The sequence below is a fragment of the Saccostrea cucullata genome, unplaced genomic scaffold, assembly GCF_032062105.1.
Source record: "Saccostrea cucullata isolate Sc308-1 unplaced genomic scaffold, CSIRO_AGI_Scuc_v1 ctg155, whole genome shotgun sequence".
In the NCBI taxonomy this organism is placed as follows: Eukaryota; Metazoa; Mollusca; class Bivalvia; order Ostreida; family Ostreidae; genus Saccostrea; species Saccostrea cuccullata.
This window is the reverse complement of record NW_026930491.1, coordinates 303,458-324,970: the sequence shown is the minus strand read 5'-3', so window position 1 is coordinate 324,970 and position 21,513 is coordinate 303,458. Positions and strand designations below refer to the sequence as shown.

The window sequence follows — 21,513 nt, the reverse complement described above, 5'->3', positions numbered from 1 at the left end:
AGACTCATGTAACCTTTAATATTTTTTATTACATTTAATATTTTTTATTACATTTAATTTCTGCTTATTGCAGAATGTTGCATATTTTTTATATGTATTTTTGATACTTTATATTTTGTTATTCATGTATACAAATGTTACGTGTACAATTACAAATCCTAAACGATACTTGCAAAAAAAAAAAGAAAAAAAAAAGAAAAATAATTTCTGGTTCAGTAAACAGAAATGATATAGGATGGAGCTATTTTAGAGGGGAGTTCCGATGAATCCAGAGAGAATCATTCAGATGAATTAGGAAAAAGCAAGCAGAGAACCAATCAAATGAATCGGGATAAAGCAAGCAGAGAACCAATCAGATGAATCAGGGCAAAGCAAGCAGAGAACCAATCAGATGAATCAGGATAAAGCAAGCAGAGAACCAATCAAATGAATCAGGATAAAGCAACCAGAGAACCAATCAGATGAATCAGGACAAAGTAATCAGAGAACCAATCAGATGAATCAGGACAAAGCAACCAGAGAACCTTGCAATCAGATGAATCAGGACAAAGCAGCCAGAGAACCAATCAGATGTATTAGGACAATGCAACCAGAAAATCAAAATCTGAAGAAAATTTATGCTTACTCAGTAATTCATTTTTTATCTAACCAGTCTTTAGAAATACGACAACATTTGTCATGCAAGGACATAAGATAAGTAAAGGAAAGTGAAGGTAATTTGATAATTTTTGAATTCAAATAATGGACCCAACACTAATTTTATCTTTAAGAAAAACCCAGTCTACAATAAAACATTTTTGTTAAATTCGGAGAAAAACAAAAGAGGTAAGTGACTCTAAAATACAATGTAGATGATTCTATTTAGTGTTGTTATGCACTGTATGTTGCCAAAACTAATTTTTTATCAATACAAACTATCAATCAACATATTATTGCAAAAATAATATGTCTAGCGAGAGACGAATCATTTTACAAATAATAATCCCTTCTGGTTTTCGGAGCTAAAAGTTCCTTGGCTACAAAAAATCTGAGATATCTGGCGTCCGCGAGAAACTTTATGGCGGCTACCAGATAAAATATTTTTCTACCTAACGCCTACCGGCTTCCGTATGATGCACAACTGTTCTCTTGTTTCAAATTATTCTATACCTGTAATCCTCAGTTAAGTTTTTGTCCCCCGTTTTCGCGAAAACGAGGGGTAATTAAATCTCATTCGTCTGTCCGTCAGTCTGTCACAAAAGCATTAACCTTGCCCATAACTTTTGATTAAGTGGAGCTATGACTTTCATATTTCACATGTATATTCCTTATGACAAGACCTTTCTTTGAATACCACCAAATTTGATCTTTTGGTCTTGACCCTGGAGTTTGACCCACGTTTACACAAAAATTCAAACTTTTACTTCGGCCATAACTTTGAATGATAGATACTAGGACTTTTATATTTCACATATGTATTGTTTGCGGCAAGACCTTTCCTTGGATACCAATAACTTTGAACTTTTGACCTTGACCTTGGAGATTTTCATACTTATGAAAAAATTTTAACCTTGGATACCAATAACTTTGAACTTTTGACCTTGACCTTGGAGATTTTCATATTTATGAAAAAAATTTAACCTTGGCCATTACTTTTGAACGGTAAGGGGTAGGGCTTTCATACTTCACATATGTAATCATTGTAAAACACATTTCATTGGATGCCGAAAACTTTTATCCTTTGACCTTGACCTTGGAGTGTGACCTACTTTTAAAAAAAATTTAACCTTGGACACAACTTTTCAACAGTAGATACTAGGACTTTCATATTTCACATATGTATTTTTGTGGCACAACAACTTTGGCCTTTTGACCTTGACCTTGGAGATTTCCGTACTTATATAAAAAAAATTTACCCTTGGCCATAACTTTTGAATGTTAAGGGTTAGGGCTTTCATACTTCACATATGTAATCCTTGTGAGAAGACCTTTCATTATATACCAAGAACTTTGACCTTGACCTTGTAGTCGAACTAATTTAAAAAAAACAAACCTTGACATTAACTTTTGAAGGGTTAGGGCTAAGGCTTTCATATTTCACATATGTAATCCTTGTGACAGGACCTTTCATTAAATATCAAGAATGACCTTGGAGTTACCTTCTTTTAAAAAACTTGATCCTTGGCCATAATTTTTGAACAGTTAGGGTTTACATCTTTTCACATATGTAATTCTTGTGACAAGACCTTTCATAAGAAAGCAACAACTTTGACACTTTGACCGTGGAGTTTGTCCTGTCTTTAAAAAAATATCCTTGGCCATAACTTTTGAACAGGTACTCTTTTAAGGTCTCCATTCTAACATACATTTTCATGTATCTGTTATAATGTGTTATTACGACAAGCCAACAAACGAAACACGGAAGAATTAACCCTTTTTCCTTTCTTTGAGAAGTCATTAATTCAACAAAACGGTTTCCCTATTACAAAAGAATCTTAATGAGGAGGAAGAATTTACTTTAATTTTTACATACTTATAGTTTACCACATTTAACACAGGGCGGATCTAGCATTTTTCTTTAAAAAGAGAGGACATGTTTTAACAAGAAAAAAAAGCGTAAGCAGCATACCCAGATTTTTTCGGGGAACACTGCCCTGAATCAACCCCCCCCCTCTGCAGATCACTATCTGTCTGTCCGTCTGTAACACATAATATCAGAAAAACTGTATAAGGTTAAAGTAATGGTTTATTATTTTGCAAATATATTAGCATTAGGGCTTTGTAAATTACGTAAGGTTACCGACTTTGTAACCTTGACCTTTGACATACTTTTCAAAATAGCTCCAAAATAGCTCATAGAACCGATATACAGCATAGTACCAACATTTTTATTCCTTTTTAAGAAGTAAATCTTTGCATTTTAGCATGTGCACTGTCTGTAATAAAATAATGAAAAATACAAGTGTTATAGTCCAGTTACCCCCGACCTTTGACCTCTTTTGTAAAGAAAACCCTCTGGGCAGTTAATTTTACTCGTCTCTGAAATTTGAAAGGTAGGATTTCGGTAATAGGCATCTATGCATGTTTTGGGGCTCATAATACTATACTTTGATAATGTGTTTTGTTGATGCCAATGTTACTGCGAGGAAAATCTTCTGCAGTAGTCCGATTTTCCTCTTCGACTAGGGTTTTGTCTTAAGATCCCATTATCAATTTTTACGTGTTCCATAAGTGATAAAAATGAAATTTAGCAAATCAAGGATAATTTAAAATCAGAAAAAGAGCCTTTAGAAAGAAATTACTAACAAAGGATAAAATTGTACTTAAACACATGTAATTTAATCATGTTCTTTAAAGAGAGATTTTGTAAAAAGTCAGAGCAGAAGATTTAAAAAAAACCTTTCAATTTTGTGTCAAATTATTTTCATTTGACATTCCTTATTATAATTTGATATTTAAAGGGTAAATAATAGTCCATTAAATTGTAATACTCTTTTATAACGTGTTTATTAGCCATTTAAACCTAACACCCAGAATAAGTACATGTATTTATTTTTTACTTTTTATGCCCCCCCCCCCCGCAATCGAAAATTCGGGGGTATACCTGTATATAATTTATGCCATGCAGCCTGTTTGTCCATATGCTTGTTTGTCCACAAAACTTAAACACTGTCCATAACCTTAAAGTGGGTGGGGACATGGCATTCATATTTAAACCCCTGCTTGAAAAGTCGGAGGGTATATAGTAATCGTGATGTCCGTCCATCTGTCTTTCCGTCCATCCGCCTGTTACGCTTTGGGGTACCCATCTCTTATCCGCAACTCCTCTCATACCAATAAATGAAATTTGATCCAACACACATTTTGGGTTTCCCATAGCAAAACATGGACACTCCCATTATATTCATATGGGAGGCGGGGGTATCATTTAGTGAGCTCATTGCTCACAGTACCTCTAGATCAAAGGTGTATTCCTTGTGACAAAACCTTTTTGGGGGGTATCACTAAATTTGACCTCTTGACCCTGACCTTGAAGTTTGACCTACTTCTACAAAAAATACCACATAAACCTTGATCATAACTGTTAAACAGTAAGTGTATGGGCTTTCATAGATCACGTATTCACTACAAGTTTATGGGCTTTCATAGATCACATTTATATTCACTACGACAAGACCTTTCAATGGGTATATAGAGTTTGACTCTTTTTTAAAAACTTTAACATTGGTCATAACTTTTGAACAGTTAGCACAAGGGCTTTTAACAGGTGTATTCAATGTGATTAGACTTTCTTTTGGATACCAACAATTTTGACCTTTTATCCTTGACCTTTGGAGTTTTCCTTGCAATTGAGAAATTGAAACCCTCGCCATTAGATACCATACGAGGATCAGTGTTTCGCAAAGAGATCTTGTGTTCACTATACATTGATATTTTCTTTTCAAATTTTTATTTACATGTATAGAAAACATTTAGAAATACTAACAAAAGAATACTTTAAAATGTTTGTTTTGAATAAGATAGCTTGAAACTGCATGTGATAGCATATACATTGTAAAGGTGCACGTTAATCACATTTCATCTAAAGCACTGTGTAAGAAATCGTGCAAATCGATGTCATTTACGGTATTTCCGGTGGTTTTCCTCCAACAAATTATTTCTTGGTCAATGCCGGAAATCATAGACCTATAAGTACTTGTAACAGGAAGTACTGTTATTCAAAGCAGCGTTTCTATAACACAGGACTGCATGTACTTAGTTTATAGGAATATTTTACATATATATTTTTTTTAATTAAAAAAAATGAATTCAATCCAAGTAACATGTAATTTCATTGATTAAATTTATTTTATCAACTTTTTGTGTTTTTTTTACAGTCTTCGGACTAATGTGATTGGTACCCCAATTTTCAATGCATTGGTTGAAATGCAGTTCAAGGCAAGGGAAAATCAAATATTTTCGGTCAATTTTGCCCAATTAAAAAAGTGCTCAGCTGTAATTAATTCCTAATAACATGTTTTTTTGTATAGCAATAAATAAAAAGATCTCTTTAATTTCATTATAAATAAAATTTGATTTTTATTGCTTGCAGGCTTTACAATTTGTTACTATTCTTTTCCCCTTTCTTGTTTGAAGAAGGGAATGGACGTTTGCATATATTTACGGAGATGACCGAGCGACAACCGTGGTAGGATTAATGTCAGTAAAAGGCTAATGTAGAAATTCAACATCAAGAACTTCAAAAGAATTATACGGCCTGATAGGTGTAGATCAGTGTAATGTTTGCAAGCTTTTTTAAAGATCTACTCAACTTTTTGTGTTAATGTTACTAATGCACTTTATAAAGTAAATATATTAACAATTCTTAGTAATTGCCTTGAAAAATGAAGTTTTACAGTATCAAGTTTTATTCAAAGTCATTTATCTATATTCGTTTTGTCGATTTTTAAAAGATCGAACGTTTTGAAAAATTGTTAAGTCGTACATACGAAGATTAGAACACCAGGAAAGTATCTCCCTTCCCTTGAACAGCGTTTCAACCAATGAAATAATTGAAATTTTTCACATCATGCAATTTATACCAATCACAAAAAAGAGGAGGTTAATAGTCCGAAGACTGCAAAATGCTTTGACCCCGTATGGCGTCTTCTGAGACGGTACTGTAGTATACCGTCTTCTAAGACGGTACTGTTATTGCACAACTCTCATTCCTTGTATACTGCTGGTCTTAGTCTAATACCCCTCTAGTCCGGTCATTTCATAAGGTCCGACAGCTGGCCGGTTTAGAGAAGTTTTATTTAGAAAACTTGAAAGCCTCAAGTCATGAATATTAATTTGCCAGAATTTTATGTGATGCAATAATTTTAATATAATTCCCTCTTACCTACAATGTAACTTTACACCAACCAGGGAGATGATAGGGTTCGGGTATCACTACTTGAAAGTCAAGATGAGAAGGTGAAGGTCACTCCATCTCCTAATTTGTTAACTTGTTTAGCCATTACCTCAGCCGTTAGACAGAATGTATGTTAGAAGGAAAAACTATATATTTTTGGATACAGTGCTTAAAACGCAAAGATCTGGACAAAAGGTCACAATTATTTATATACCTACAGAGAGGAATTATAAGAAAAAAACTTAAGTTATTGTCGGCTCACTTAATTAAAGTTCAAGGTCTAAATGTACAAATTATTGACTGAAGTGAGCATGTTGTAAGTCCTGACTGTATTAGATTTCTGCTAATTTTGAAGTTTCCTAGTACTCATTTTAAATCTTGGATAACTTCCTTTTTACCATTCCTTGAAAATGCTAGAAACCTAAAAATAAAATTGCATTAGTTTTTTAACAAATAATGTAAAAGATTTATTTACGGATTTGATTTTAAGAAAAAAGAATTCATTTCCAGGAAGTTTTTCACCAATGATCTGATTCATCTAATAGATAGAAAGACAACCCATAATGATGATGTACAGGAAATTAACGAAAGAGGCTGACATCCACGACTGCCGCTATGCCCTAATTCGGTATGTCATAAGTGCCCATGGCTTAAGATTTAACAATACTAGATAGGAACAGTCTAATGATGCATGTTCTATGTCAGTGTACATACGTTCATAGTTGAGCAGGAAGAGCTATGACAAGTACAATCCCCCTTATAAGTACTTATTGTTTATGTACTGTAAATATATCCGTCTCCATAACAGTATTTTTTTTATATTGTACTTAGTGTTTAAGGAACATCTTGATCGTTTCATTTAATGCATCTAAATCTGCAAGGAAATTTGTATGCTTTATTAATACAATTTCTTCCGGTTTAATTATAAACACCTTTTGCTGCATAAGTCCATGCATACATACAGTACATACATCTGTGAACAGGTGGGCTAAAATTGCCAATTTTTGTTGCATGATTGTATTTTCTGTTGATATTTAATTTCCTTGGTGAATAAATTTTCCTTATATAGTGCTGAATATACTTGCCTTTATTTAGAAATAGTGTTATTGCAATATTAAATTTTCCTCATAGATATTTACATATACATGTATACTAGTACCCCGGTATTATAGCACCTACAAATGCGTTTAAATAAATGCATATATTACTAAATCCTATAATTTACGTGTCATGCAAAGACCTCTGAAATAAGTATTAAGATAATTACTAATACCATTTCATTTGCATGTGAAAAATAGAATATAGAAACAAGATGCGTTTGTGAAACCCTATACCCCAACGGTAACACAATTCTGGGGTGGAACGTAGACTGTTTAAAGTGGTATACACTTACCCTTGACAGCGCAATTTAGTTAAGGGCTAGATTAAAGTTGACAACAGACAGGCATACAGACAGGACAAAAACAATATATCCCTGGGATCTTTCGATTTGGGGGCATAAAAATGAGCAAATTGTTTGCAGCCTTTAGGTTTTCAAAGTTGTCACAATGCCGGGCATGTTATCATTCTTTTATTATATTCAAACCATATACATGTATGTCCGATAAATTTTATAGATTTTATAAGAAAACATGATTTATGTTATTTGTATGCTCCAAGTTCAGTTGTTTGTCTTTTACATGTATACAAGTAGATTTAAGGGGAGTTGTTATTACACAAATGCAACGTCAACAAGATTTTACACAACAGATTTAAGCCAACCCGGACGCAAACTCGTAAAGGATTCATCCAGCGATTTCCGTTAGTGGATGAAACAACTGAAGAGTGCGCGACTATGTAGTTCAAAATGTCCATATAAGGAGATATATTTTGTGCAAAGGTCACGTGCATTTTCGCACCATATAAATTTTAAAGTCAGATACCTCACCCCACTACACTGCGAGAGACCGATCTCAGCTCACCACTTCTTACTTGTCTGGATAGTTGATCTACCTTTAATTTACAAACATGGGAGATGAAGATGTTGCAGCTTTAGTTGTCGACAATGGATCCGGAATGTGCAAAGCCGGATTCGCCGGAGACGATGCCCCTAGGGCTGTGTTCCCCTCCATCGTCGGACGCCCAAGGCATCAGGTATAACCACCTTTAAATTGTAATTAAATTTGAAAGTAAACGTTGATTTGGGCATTCTTTGAATTTTAGATGGACTAATTGGTTACTGTATTATTTTTTGCAATAAAATCGGACATTTACACATTATAAAAACATTGTTAAGTTTCAATTGGCTGTGAATTGAAATTCTTCTGATAATTGAATATTACTCTGAGAGTGCTTAAATTTTGCAATTGAAAGGATTTTACTTCTTTGGTACTCTAAAAGTCGTAAGAATTTTCTAGCGTGACAAATTAGAGTTGATTATTTTTATAGCAAAATCTACAGAAACAATTTTTGGAAATACATCCCCGGACACCCCCTTTTGTTGCCCTTACATGCTTTGCTAGGGAATCATTAGATCTGACGTGCATTATTATAACAAAACATTCCTCTGTAAGATCTAAAAAAAATAATTTTGATCTTTAATGTATAAGAATTTCAGTTTTGAATTATGAACGTCTCAGTTCTTCCTTGTAATGAAGTTCATCCTTGTATTAACTACACCCTTCCGGTTTTCTAGTAAATTCAACTTCCGGGATTATGAATTCAGCACGCTTTCTTTTTCTTCCTCGTGTAAATTAGATCTGAGTCTTCTTAATTTGGTGCTTAGCATTATTATAACATAGCAGCTTCAAAGGCACTTCAATTGAAATGAGAATTTAAAAATATGACAAAGTTGCAAAAGTTAATCTTTGACGAAGGCTTTCCTCATAGCGTCACTTGAGGAAAGGCAATCCTTCCAAATAACGTCTGCAATTAAAAAATGAATATACATGTAAAAGTAGTTATTAAGTAGATATACAATAGATTTGACTGAAAATTCACTTTTGACAACCCCTCTATATTATTGAAGAGTTTCCTTAAAACTTGAGCTTAAAAACTGGTTATTATTACATTTAGTTATTTTAACGCCTACATAACTAAGAATTTTTTCCAATCTGAATACACAATCAAATACCAAAATTTTACAAAAAAAAACCTTTATGACATGTTTTCTATCTTTGCATATTACAGGGTGTGATGGTTGGTATGGGACAGAAGGACAGCTATGTAGGAGACGAGGCCCAGAGCAAGAGAGGTATCCTCACCCTCAAATACCCCATCGAACACGGCATCGTCACAAACTGGGACGACATGGAGAAGATCTGGCATCACACCTTCTACAATGAACTCCGTGTGGCCCCAGAGGAACACCCCGTCCTTCTGACCGAGGCTCCACTTAACCCAAAAGCCAACAGGGAAAAGATGACACAGATCATGTTCGAAACCTTCAACTCCCCCGCCATGTACGTCGCTATCCAGGCTGTACTTTCCCTGTACGCTTCCGGTCGTACAACAGGTATTGTACTCGACTCTGGAGACGGTGTATCTCACACTGTACCCATCTACGAGGGATACGCCCTTCCCCACGCCATCATGAGATTGGATCTCGCTGGACGTGATCTGACAGATTACCTCATGAAAATCCTCACAGAACGTGGATATTCCTTCACAACCACAGCTGAAAGAGAAATCGTCAGAGACATTAAAGAGAAATTGTGCTATGTTGCCTTAGACTTTGAAAATGAAATGCAAACAGCAGCATCGTCATCATCCCTGGAGAAGAGCTACGAACTTCCTGATGGTCAGGTCATCACCATTGGCAACGAGCGATTCAGGTGCCCAGAAGCCATGTTCCAGCCATCTTTCCTTGGAATGGAATCTTCAGGAATCCATGAAACATCATACAACAGTATCATGAAATGTGATGTTGATATCCGTAAAGACTTGTACGCTAATATTGTCTTGTCTGGTGGTACCACCATGTTCCCAGGTATTGCCGACAGAATGCAGAAAGAGGTCACCGCCCTTGCACCACAAACTATGAAGATCAAGGTCATTGCTCCACCAGAGAGGAAATACTCCGTCTGGATCGGTGGTTCTATCCTTGCTTCTCTATCCACCTTCCAACAGATGTGGATCAGCAAACAGGAATACGACGAATCTGGTCCATCCATTGTCCACAGGAAGTGCTTCTAGATAGACATTAATTAGGTTTTAATATAACTTTCTAAGATCCCTCTCGCTTTGTAGTCCATGTCAGACATTTATTTGTTTTGACTGCGAGAGTGCTGTTATTTCATCAAATGAACTGTGATCGGGAAATCCAGTGTCTGTGTTATGGAATATTTGAATAGATTAGGTTTATGTATGTGTAATCGTTTGTTTTATGTACTAGAACTTTGTACTCCTGTTTCATCTTGAATTCAAATAAAATTTAAACCTTTTATTTACTTATGTTTTTAAAATCATGTCACAAGGAATACACATGTGAAATTACTGAAACATAATAGCCCTGGTATCAAGCTACCAACCATTCAGAAATAATTTTCAATTAAGGTTAAATATTTCCAAAGAGTAGGTCATACTCGAAAATAAAATATTAGAGCCCTAACAGCAACCGTTCATACGTTGTAGAAAAAGTCCAGGTTTGATTTACATTCAACTCTCAAAGTCAAGAGATCCAAAATGATCATACCTAAAGAAAGGTCCTGCCACAATGAATACACAAGTATACACTGTATAGGTAAGCCCTTGTAGAACCCGTTCAAAAGTAATGACAGAGGTTAGAGATTTTCAAAAGTAGCTCAAACTCAAAATTGTTGGTATTCAAAAAGGTTTTGACATTTTAAAATACCGGTATATATGCAAAGGATCACTTCATTATAAATAGGGATCTGACCTATAGGACCGGGCTTGGTTTTTTTCTCTACAAAAATCTTGTCGATTTCCGTTCTGATTAATGACATAAGGCTGAAAACATATAATAATTTGTTTTCCTTAAATCTTTATTTCAGTGAGTAGAGGTAGGAAGAACCCTTTCATTGATTTTCTGAGTTTGTTATCTCCAAATGTAATAATTGATATTTGTCTCTACTTCTCATTGTGTATAATGGGGATGTCCACTGTCTCTGAAATTCTATTCTTTATGTCTATGCTATTTTCCCGTGGATGTAATAAAACGTCATTAATTTGTGAAATTGTATAGCCCTATAAATGAAATCCAAGGGAGTACAATTACTGATATATTTAGTTAAAATCAATGTGATTAAATTCTAAGGAATATATACAATTGAAATTCATTGTCAATGCTGCCTAGAATACCATATTGAGTAACACACAGTGAGTTATTCTTGTCCTCGGAGAAAGTGTGCTCGCTGAGGTTTGTTCCGCCTGACTGACAACTGTGCATTGGATTGTTACGATTTGATATCTCTTTAGTGTTTATTATATCAAGAATGGGCATGCATAAAGGATAGATAATTGAAGGAAAAATACACAAGTCTATAAAAAAAATCAAAATAGTCTTTGAAAAGGCGAAATATTAAACTTTAAAAGTGTTGCACTAGGTGGATTCGAACCTCCGACTTTAAAAAGAAAGTATCCAAGGTGTAAAATTCAGCGCTCATATCAACTGAGCTAGTCTGACTATAAGAACGAATGGCATAAATTCAGAGCAGATTATGAAACTCAGGTTTCCTTATTTTTTGTTGGTTTTTTGTGAATTTCGACCCTATAAAACAATCCTATCATAAAATATTCTTTACTTCCCAAACTATCAAAATATCACAATTTTATTTCGGGGCAGCCCTGTCCTGATGGACTTCTAAAATACATGCAGAAATCAACGCTTTAACGGACAAAATGGTGTTTTGGTCAACTTTGGAGGTTTATTGTAAAGATGTAAATAATAAATTTTAGGTATAAAATACAAATTTGAAAAATTTAGACATATATACGGTAGAAAACAACAAATAAAGATTAATTTTCAAATGTCGCTTTTTCCGGGAAATTGTTCTCTCCTATAGGTCAATTCTTTTGTTAAAGTGAATACATCCTTTAAAAGCCCTAATTTCTACCTTTCAAAAGTTATGGTCAAAGTCAGTTTGGTAAAATTTTTTTTTTGGCACAAATATATCAAACTCCAGGGTCAATATCAAAAAAAGTTGATACCCTAACTGAAAGAAAGATTTTCTTACAGGCTAAATACAATTGCAATATAAAAACTCTAGCTCTGACTATTTAAAAGATAAATGAAAGTTTAAATATTTTGCGGACAAACAGATTAATGGACAGACATATCTCCGAATCTTCATTTGGGGGATGGGGTCGGGGGTAGAAAAATAAATGTGAAATAGACTTTCATAACAAATTTTGTATTTTAAGAAATATTCATATGAAGGCCTAACACCAATCTTCAAAATTTAAAGCCGATATTTTTTTTTAAAGAACAAGGGTCAAAGTTATTGGTACCCAATGGAAGCTCTTGGAATATGAAATACACATGTGAAATATGAATTCAAAGCTCGAAGTCCATCCAAGCTATAAGTTTTGCGAAAGGTTTAAGTTTTTGTGGACAAACAGAGAGATAGACGGACGGACAAGGCAAAAAACTTGATGAACCCCGAAGGTCAAGGGGTCAAATATGTTGAAACCCAAAGAAATGTCTTATCATAACCAATATCCTATACATTAATTGACTGGGTTCGAGGGTAACATGCGTTTTGTCGGACCAAAGAAACAAAATTTGCCTAAGACCATAACTTTTATTGCGACTAGAATATTCAGTGGGTATAAATATGTTTGACATTGACCTTAGAGTTTTGCCTAATTTTAAAAACTTTAACCTTGGCCATATCTTTCGAACAGTAAGCACAATGGCTATCATATTTCACTCCTTGCGACAAGACCTTTCTTTGAACACCAACCATTTTAACCTTGACCTTTAAAGTTTTGACTTGCATTAGAGAAAAATAAATTTTCGTCATGTTGCAATACGGGGCATCATTGTTTCAAACAAGATGTGTTTGTGAAACACTGACAACATCTGTATTCTAATATGACAAGACCTTCCATTGGATAACAACATCTTTGACACTGACCTTAAAGTTTGACCAACTTTATAAAATCTTTAACGTTGGCCATGGCTTTTGAAACAATGGCAACATAGCGAATGTTAAATTTTCTCAAAAGTAAATCAAATATAGTTTTTTTGGTACCCAAAGTAAGGCCTTATCAAAAAAAATACAATTGTGAAATATGAAATTCCTAGCACCACCTGTTCAAAAGTTATGGCCAAGATTAAGGTTTTTTTAAGGTAGGTCAAACTCCAGGGTCAAAGTTGTTGACATCTAATGAAAGGTCTTGTAACAGGAATTACATATGTGAAGTATGAAAACCGTAGCCCTAACCGTTCAAAAGCCATGGTCAAGGTTAAAGATTTTATAAAGTTGGTCAAACTCCAAGGTCAATGTCAAAGATGTTGAAATCCAATGGAAGGTCTTGTCATAAAGAATACAGATGTGAAGTATGAAAGTCTTAGCACCAACCGTTCAGAAGTTATGGCCAAAGAAAAAGTTTGAATTTTGTGTGCAAAAAGGTTTCAAACTCCAAGGTCAAAAGCTAAGTGCAAGCTTAAAGTTTTTGCGGACAAACAGATAGACAGACAGACGGACGGACAGGGCAAAAACTATATACCCCCCGAATCTTCGATTACGGAGGCATAAAAACACATCTTGTCTGTTTACTTATTTCACTTGCATAATTGTAAGGCGAACACCAACAAATGCAAATGAGATAAAGCTGACCCCGTTATTTGTATGATGTAATTTGTCCAAAATCTAATCTACAGGATCTTATGCCCCCGTAATCGAAGATTCAGGGGTATATATTTTTTGCCCTGTCCGTCCGTCTGTCTGTCTATCAGTTTGTCCGCAAATCTTTAATCTTGTCTATGACTTTTGAATGGGTGGAGCTATGGCTTTCATATTTCAAAGGTGTATTCCTTGCGACTAGATCTTTCTACTGGTATCACTAAATTTGACCTCTTGACCTTGCAGTTTGACCCACACGTACAAAAATATCAAACTTAAGCCTTGGTCTTCTTTTGAACTGTTGGTGCTAGGGTTTTCATTTGAGCATTCATCGTGACAAGACCTTTCGATGGGTATAAATATTTTTGACCTTGACCTTAGATTTTGACTAACTTTTTTAAAAACGTATGTATACCTACGTTGGCCATAAATTTTGAACAGTTAGTACTAGGGCTTAGCCGCTTTTATATTATTCACAGATAACCGGGTTTTGCAGAAAATGTTAAACCTCAATGGTGTCAAGGACGCAATTTAAAATTAATTTACACTTGAAAAAATTGCAAACGCACCACCTAATTAATATTTAATTTTAATAAACATGTTTATGCTGTATTTGATATATAAATATGTTAACAAAAAATAAGGCATATTAATGTCAAACCTTATAAACTAAAGTGTTTACTGAAGTGTAACTAACTGACAGAAAAAATTAAAATTGTGATTATTCCATTTTTGAAGAAAAAAAAATTCAAATTTTTCTTTGTGTATTTGTGTTCTTTACATTTGTACTAATTAAAAACTCAGAAAATTAGTTACACCATATGCGGCGTTTGACGCAAGAAAAGCGTGCTAAAGCAGACAGTATGGCATCTGCAGGGGGTTCCCTTAGAGAAATCTGTAGAAAATGAGAACAATAAAATGCTTATGAATTTCACTCATGAAAAATTGTTGTAAATAGATTATCAAATACAAAAATGTTTACTACAGATAGCCACGGCTTTAAGTTAGCAGCAAACAATAAGTTGAAAATCGTTCTACAAAACTAGGTCAACCGGAAGTTGAGTGGATTTGGTATGAACAGGCACCGGGTGATTACTAGGCTATATGAAAGTCAATGGATATTTTTTATTTGATTTATAACTAGGGGATACTCCTGTGGCAACCTCACAAACCACCTATAGTGATCAAGAATTTCATATCTGGGCAGATATGGTGCGCAGTGCACAGCTAGAAATTGCTTTCCGGACAAGAAGGTCATTCAAGAGTCTTTACATGATACTAAGGCATTTGTTAATCCCACTGTTTTGGAAATAATGGCAAATTATATACACTAGTACCGATCCGGCAAATGTTCAATCCACAAATAAGAATTAACAAGTGGCGCGTTAGCAATTTTGTCTGGTGCATTTTAAATCTACAGGACACAAGTTCTGATGCTGTTTACGGAGAAAGAAGAAAATACATATAAGTGCATGCCATACATGTATCTGTAATATAGTAGAAGAGAGTGGTAATCTTTCTAATAATGTAAATGACAGGAAATTTGACCTTGAACTTAAGAGTTTGGACCACTGTTTAAAAATTTTAACCTTGTTCATAACTTTTGAATAGTTGGAGCTAGGGTATATTGTTTTACCTTGTCCGTCCGGCTGTCTGTCTGTTTTACTTTATCTTTTATGTCCGCAAAAACTTTAACAGTGCTCATAACTTTTGACTGGGTGGGAATATGGCTTACATATTGCACAGGTGCATTTCTTGTGACAAAACCTTTCTTTGGGTACCACGCCCCACCCACTCAAAAGCTATGGGCAAGGTTAATGTTTTTGCGGACAAAAAAACACTCTGCATGGGTTGTTGTGAAGTATAAGAGAAGTTAAGGAAACCTGGTTTTGTCGAAAAACGTTATTTTTTATCATCCTTATTGGCGGCAAAATGGGAAACATAAAATTTCTCAGAATGCACATCGATCAACATCTAACGCTTTCAATTGTTTTCAAGAAGATAGGTTGATTACAGCAAAAGAATTGTTTTGGGAACCGGGTTTTGCAGAAAATGTTAAATCTCAATGGTCTCAAAGACGCAATTTGAAATGAATTTATTATAAATCTACAGGACACCAAATTCTGATGCTCACTTTGTAAACTAGTAATTTTGACTTTTTGACTCTAACCTTGCAATTAGAGATTGACCTTCAGTTGAAAATCCTTAACTTTGATAATAACTTTTGAACGGTTGGTGCTAGGGCTTTAATATTTCTTATGACAAGGCCCTCCACTGGACATATTTACTTTGACCCTTCGACCTAGGAGTTTGACCCACAATAAAAAAAATAATATCTTTTCCAAACGGGATTTTATATTTCACATATATATTCATTGAGACAAGTCTTTTTTTTTTTTTGGTAACACCATTTCTGAACTCTTGACTTCAGAGGATGATTTGCATTTTAGAAACTTTAACTTTCTCAAAAAGCTACCATACGGTGGCATCAGTCGTTCACTAACACATTTTGTTATTTAAAAAAATGCGCCTCATTTAAAACTTTGAATCGGTGCATGTTTCTTTATCTTGAAATCGAAAGAGAAAATCATCAGATTGATATGATTATTGATTACAATAAATATGAATATTTTTCGCCTTGAAATGTCCATCTTAGACTTGTTAGAAGTATTGATTAAATGATTATTACCAGCGGTCTAGACCATGTCAGGGGACTATAGTGCGCTATCAATAATGCCTCGTTATTAGGTGCAAAACCAATCACCTATCATCGATACTTATTCTCTGACACATGTGTTCACCCTGGCCTCTGATGTCACCGTAGGTCATCTTGCGTCACAATTAATCATAAATATGATGAATTAACCTCGTCAGAAAGCGTTCAGAGGCAAATCCGGCCTGCAAGGTGCTTGTTTTATGTACAACGTCTATGACGCATTGTAATATATACAAATAACAAACAAATGCATTAACCTGCATTCTAACGCATTAAACTAGATATGTTTGCGCAGTCATTGAAAATATTGTTAAAAAAAAAAAAAAGAGAAAGAAAACGAAGAAGAAAGAACGATATTGTAAAACAAACGAGTCAAAAACAGTCAAAGTTGAAATAATAATGGCGTATAACTACTACTACTTAATAGCTTCGGTGATGTGGCAATTTCGCTGACGCAGATGTTTCACAAATGTATGAAGCATTGTAGAATTTTTTCTAAAACGACTTCTCACAACCTTTCTATTCTTTTTCGAGTTAAAAGCTTAGAAACGTCAAATTTCGTCAAAATAATTACATTTTTTGGAAGAAAAAATTCACTTCTTTGACTATGAGACATCCCCCTTTGAGCCGTAAAAAGTACACAGTGTACATTATTTTATTTTTCTCCTCCGATTATTATAAATGTAAAGGCAATGCAAGAAGAATGAATAACAAATATTTTGAAAAGAATTAAAACAGATTTCCTATCAGGTCAGCTCAGTGTGTGAATCATTATAGACAAAGCATTGACGATGCCGTGAGTCAGTGGAGAAATCGATCGCCACGGCCTCGGCTCAGCAGTGTGTCAGTAAAAGTTTAAACATGATAGAATTAGGCCTTTTTTATTTGCTCGAACATTGCTAACTTCTCTTTCTTTCCCTCATTTCTCTTTCTCTCAGTCACTATTATGTGCAGAATCAGATTGACGCTACTATGAAGTCCTTCAATGTCGAGGCGTTGGTTAATGTAAATCTGTGCGCAATATAGACATCCTCAAGTATGTAATAGTTAATTATATACACGTACGAGTTTGCATAACAAGTACTTAGAAATACACAGTACATAATTTGTAGAAAGTCTTTCTATCGCAAGTATTTAGATACATGTGCATTTACATTTTACTAAGCACTGTACATGTACTTCATGTCACTAAATTTGAGACTTCCAAAAAAAAAAGTCTGACGAACATTCTGTCAATGCACAAAGGTTTTACTTTAAATTTTTATAATTTATAATTTTGAACAAACAAATATACCACGCAGTTCGAACCATTTTCATTTATCAAAAAATGTTAATGCATCCCTTTAATGAATCATCTCACCAATAACCCAGTATAGGTGTAACGTAACCTAAATTCCAATGCAATTTAAAACAAAAACAAGGGACGAACGTATTTGACTAGTAAGGATTGTATGACAATGCCCTAGTGTACGTTCTTTTTTTTTTCTTATCTGCATTGTTTACAAGTCCTAACACCTTTATTCTCTGTTATACAGCTTACCACCGGCCCAATCTTTGACAAGCCTTCCCTTGCATTCAGGGGCGTGATTATCCATGCATACCTAAGCAGCCGTAAGCTAGAGCGATCAATAAAGTCTAGTTACGTCGTCATACCATAAATAGGCATGCTACCTAGACTTCTTGGAACTCTGTTCACGTGACTCACTGAACATTCCCATATATGGAAATTTGCTAGAGTTCTGACTGGCCAAAATCAATTGAGAGAATAAAAACCCGCGTGGCGTTCGGCGTTCAGTACATTTGAATTCTTGCAGTGAACCAGAGAACGTTAGGAGTAAATTTCTACTTTAAAACTTTACAATGGGAGACGACGATGTTGCAGCTTTAGTTATTGACAATGGATCCGGAATGTGCAAAGCCGGATTCGCCGGAGACGATGCCCCCAGGGCTGTGTTCCCCTCCATCGTCGGACGCCCCAGACATCAGGTATGTACTTTTGTTTTAAAACCAGTAATGATATATGTAAAGTATTTGATACTTGTTATTAAAATCGGGAAGAATTCAAGTACAGAATTTCAATACCTTTAACTCAAATTATTTGTAAATGCATTGATAAAACTTTTGTTTAAGTTTTACTCTGACGAAATAATTTGGTTGTCTTGCTTGGTATTTAAAGTGTGTAACAGATATACGTATATCTTTCAAAATTTAAAACGACACGAAAATCGTGCAATTTTGATAAACATTTTGAACGAATAAACCAATACTTCGGACAGGTGTGCCGCACGTGTACCGGCTTTATGCTAATTACTTGGGGTTATAAAGCCGGTCGCCAGTAAAGACACTCTAATGTCATGATTATATTACTGAGCAAATATTATTAAATGAATGTTGAAAGATGAAAAGTTAAAAAACGGTGCAGCAGAAGGAATTCGTTAAACTATTAAGTCGGTAATGGGCATTGTTTTAAATTCCTGAAATAGAACATGACCATATAAGGCAACGCTGTGGAGTAGCCAATCCGACTTCTTTATTACTTGGGGCGAGGTCATGAGTCATGTGTTTTATTGGCACGTGGTTTACCTGAATAAATCCCTTACAATATAGTGAACTCAACATATTACAATATATATAGTAAAATCAATATAATAAAGTAAAACAAAATAGAAATGTTATAAACCAATTTAATTGATTTGAAAAAGAAATGCATAAAATTTCATTTTTGTTTTCAGGGTGTGATGGTTGGTATGGGACAGAAGGACAGCTATGTAGGAGACGAGGCCCAGAGCAAGAGAGGTATCCTCACCCTCAAATACCCCATCGAACACGGCATCGTCACAAACTGGGACGACATGGAGAAGATCTGGCATCACACCTTCTACAATGAACTCCGTGTGGCCCCAGAGGAACACCCCGTCCTTCTGACCGAGGCTCCACTTAACCCAAAAGCCAACAGAGAAAAGATGACACAGATCATGTTCGAAACCTTCAACTCCCCCGCCATGTACGTCGCTATCCAGGCTGTACTTTCCCTGTACGCTTCCGGTCGTACAACTGGTATTGTACTCGACTCCGGAGACGGTGTCACCCACACAGTACCCATCTACGAGGGATACGCTCTTCCCCACGCCATCATGAGATTGGATCTCGCTGGACGTGATCTGACAGATTACCTCATGAAAATCCTCACAGAACGTGGATATTCCTTCACAACCACAGCTGAAAGAGAAATCGTCAGAGACATTAAAGAGAAATTGTGCTATGTTGCTCTTGACTTTGAACAGGAAATGGCAACCGCTGCTTCATCATCATCCCTAGAGAAGAGCTACGAACTTCCTGATGGTCAGGTCATCACCATTGGCAACGAGCGATTCAGGTGCCCAGAGGCCATGTTCCAGCCGTCCTTCCTTGGAATGGAATCTTCTGGAATCCATGAAACCACATACAACAGTATCATGAAATGTGATGTTGATATCCGTAAAGACTTGTATGCTAATACAGTATTATCTGGTGGTTCAACCATGTATCCCGGTATTGCTGACCGTATGCAGAAAGAAATCACAGCTTTAGCTCCCAGCACAATGAAGATCAAGATCATTGCTCCACCAGAGAGGAAATACTCCGTCTGGATCGGTGGTTCTATCCTTGCTTCTCTATCCACCTTCCAACAGATGTGGATCAGCAAACAGGAATACGACGAATCTGGTCCATCCATTGTCCACAGGAAGTGCTTCTAGACTGTAATTTCAATTGATCGTAATCGCTCACATGTTGCAAACGAACCATTTAAGCATCTTGTATTTCGCCAAAGTCCCGTGCAGTGCTGCCCGCGCTACAGAACATTAATGGTGCATAGATCTGAAGGAAGAGATCTGATTCACTGACATTTGTCTAATTCAATTGTTAATATTTTTTGTACCGAAAAAAAAAATGAAAAAATCCATGAATTAAAAATTAATAAAATGATATATTGTACTTTTTTCATAAATGGGAATATCTTTACTGGAAACTCTGAAAGGTCAAATTAATGTCCGGTTCAAATAGCTAATGGGCTTCTTCCCCAAATGGGATGTTAAAATCTGCAAAAGTGAAAAAGCTAAGAGAATTTTTGATCATTTTCAGTATGATCTGTACTTAACAGCTTAAGTTCACTGTTTACCAGACATAGACCCAATATTCACGAATTAAACAATAAAATGCTTAAACCTCCGAAAGTGAAAGAAAGAGAGAATTTTTATCATTTTCAGTATGATCTGTACTTGAGCTAACTGTTTACCAGATATTATAGATCCAACATTCAGATTTAAACAATAAAATGCGTTCTTTTGTGTCAAAACGGGAATTAACGTTGCAGCTGTTGAAGGAAAAAACACTTGAGAAATTTTTGTTATGCAATATCTGCAACGATGATTCCTATACTAACAATAGAATGACATTTTTTTGTTTAAAAGATTAAAACGTGTAAATGTTGTATTACTGAAATGTCATGGAAGAGCCACAGCTCGAAAAATTACTGCCTGACGAACTTGGATCTAGAAAGTTTTCTTTCAAAAATGAAATATTTAGTGGATGCAAATATTTTCTTGTAAATCAGCATTTCAAACTTAAATCGATACAAGTGTGCTAAAATAAGGCACGGAATAGAGAATATAACCACAGATACTTGTGGACAGGACCCTCCCCCAGATACACCCCTTGTCAAAATATTTTTATTTTTTTTTCTCATTAATTATGTTTCTAGTACTTAACGATTTACTAAAAAAAAAGTCACGCCTGTATAAATCCAAAAAATAACAGATTTAACGATTTACCAAAAAAGTCATACGGGAAGGGGTATGATTTTTTTTTTAGTAAATCGTTAAATCTGTGTTATTTTTTGGATTTTTCATATGGAATACGTTGTAAATAAGTACTAGAAACATAATTCATGAGAAAAAAAGAAAAATATATTTTGACCAGGGGTGTAATGGGGCGGGGGGGGGGGGGTGTTCCTGTCCACAAGTACCTGTGAATATAACACAAAAATAACATTCTTTAATTTCAAAAAAGTTTAAACTTGTCTATAATAGTTATGGATAAGTCAAAACTTTATATTTATTTAAACTTTTAATGTAACTTTTTAATTACTTCTCACA

The 21,513-nt window shown here is 34.9% G+C and overlaps 1 protein-coding gene across 1 annotated transcript; it reads left to right on the top strand.

The window, feature by feature from the left end:
- The first annotated feature begins 7,790 nt into the window (after positions 1 to 7,790).
- Positions 7,791 to 20,344, top strand: LOC134228780 (actin-like). The gene is made up of 3 exons (XM_062710474.1): positions 7,791 to 8,008; positions 9,044 to 9,785; positions 19,376 to 20,344. The coding sequence occupies exons 1-3, from the start codon at positions 7,883 to 7,885 to the stop codon at positions 20,113 to 20,115; spliced, it is 1,608 nt and encodes a 535-aa protein (XP_062566458.1). The 5' UTR covers positions 7,791 to 7,882; the 3' UTR covers positions 20,116 to 20,344.
- The last annotated feature ends 1,169 nt before the right edge of the window (positions 20,345 to 21,513 follow it).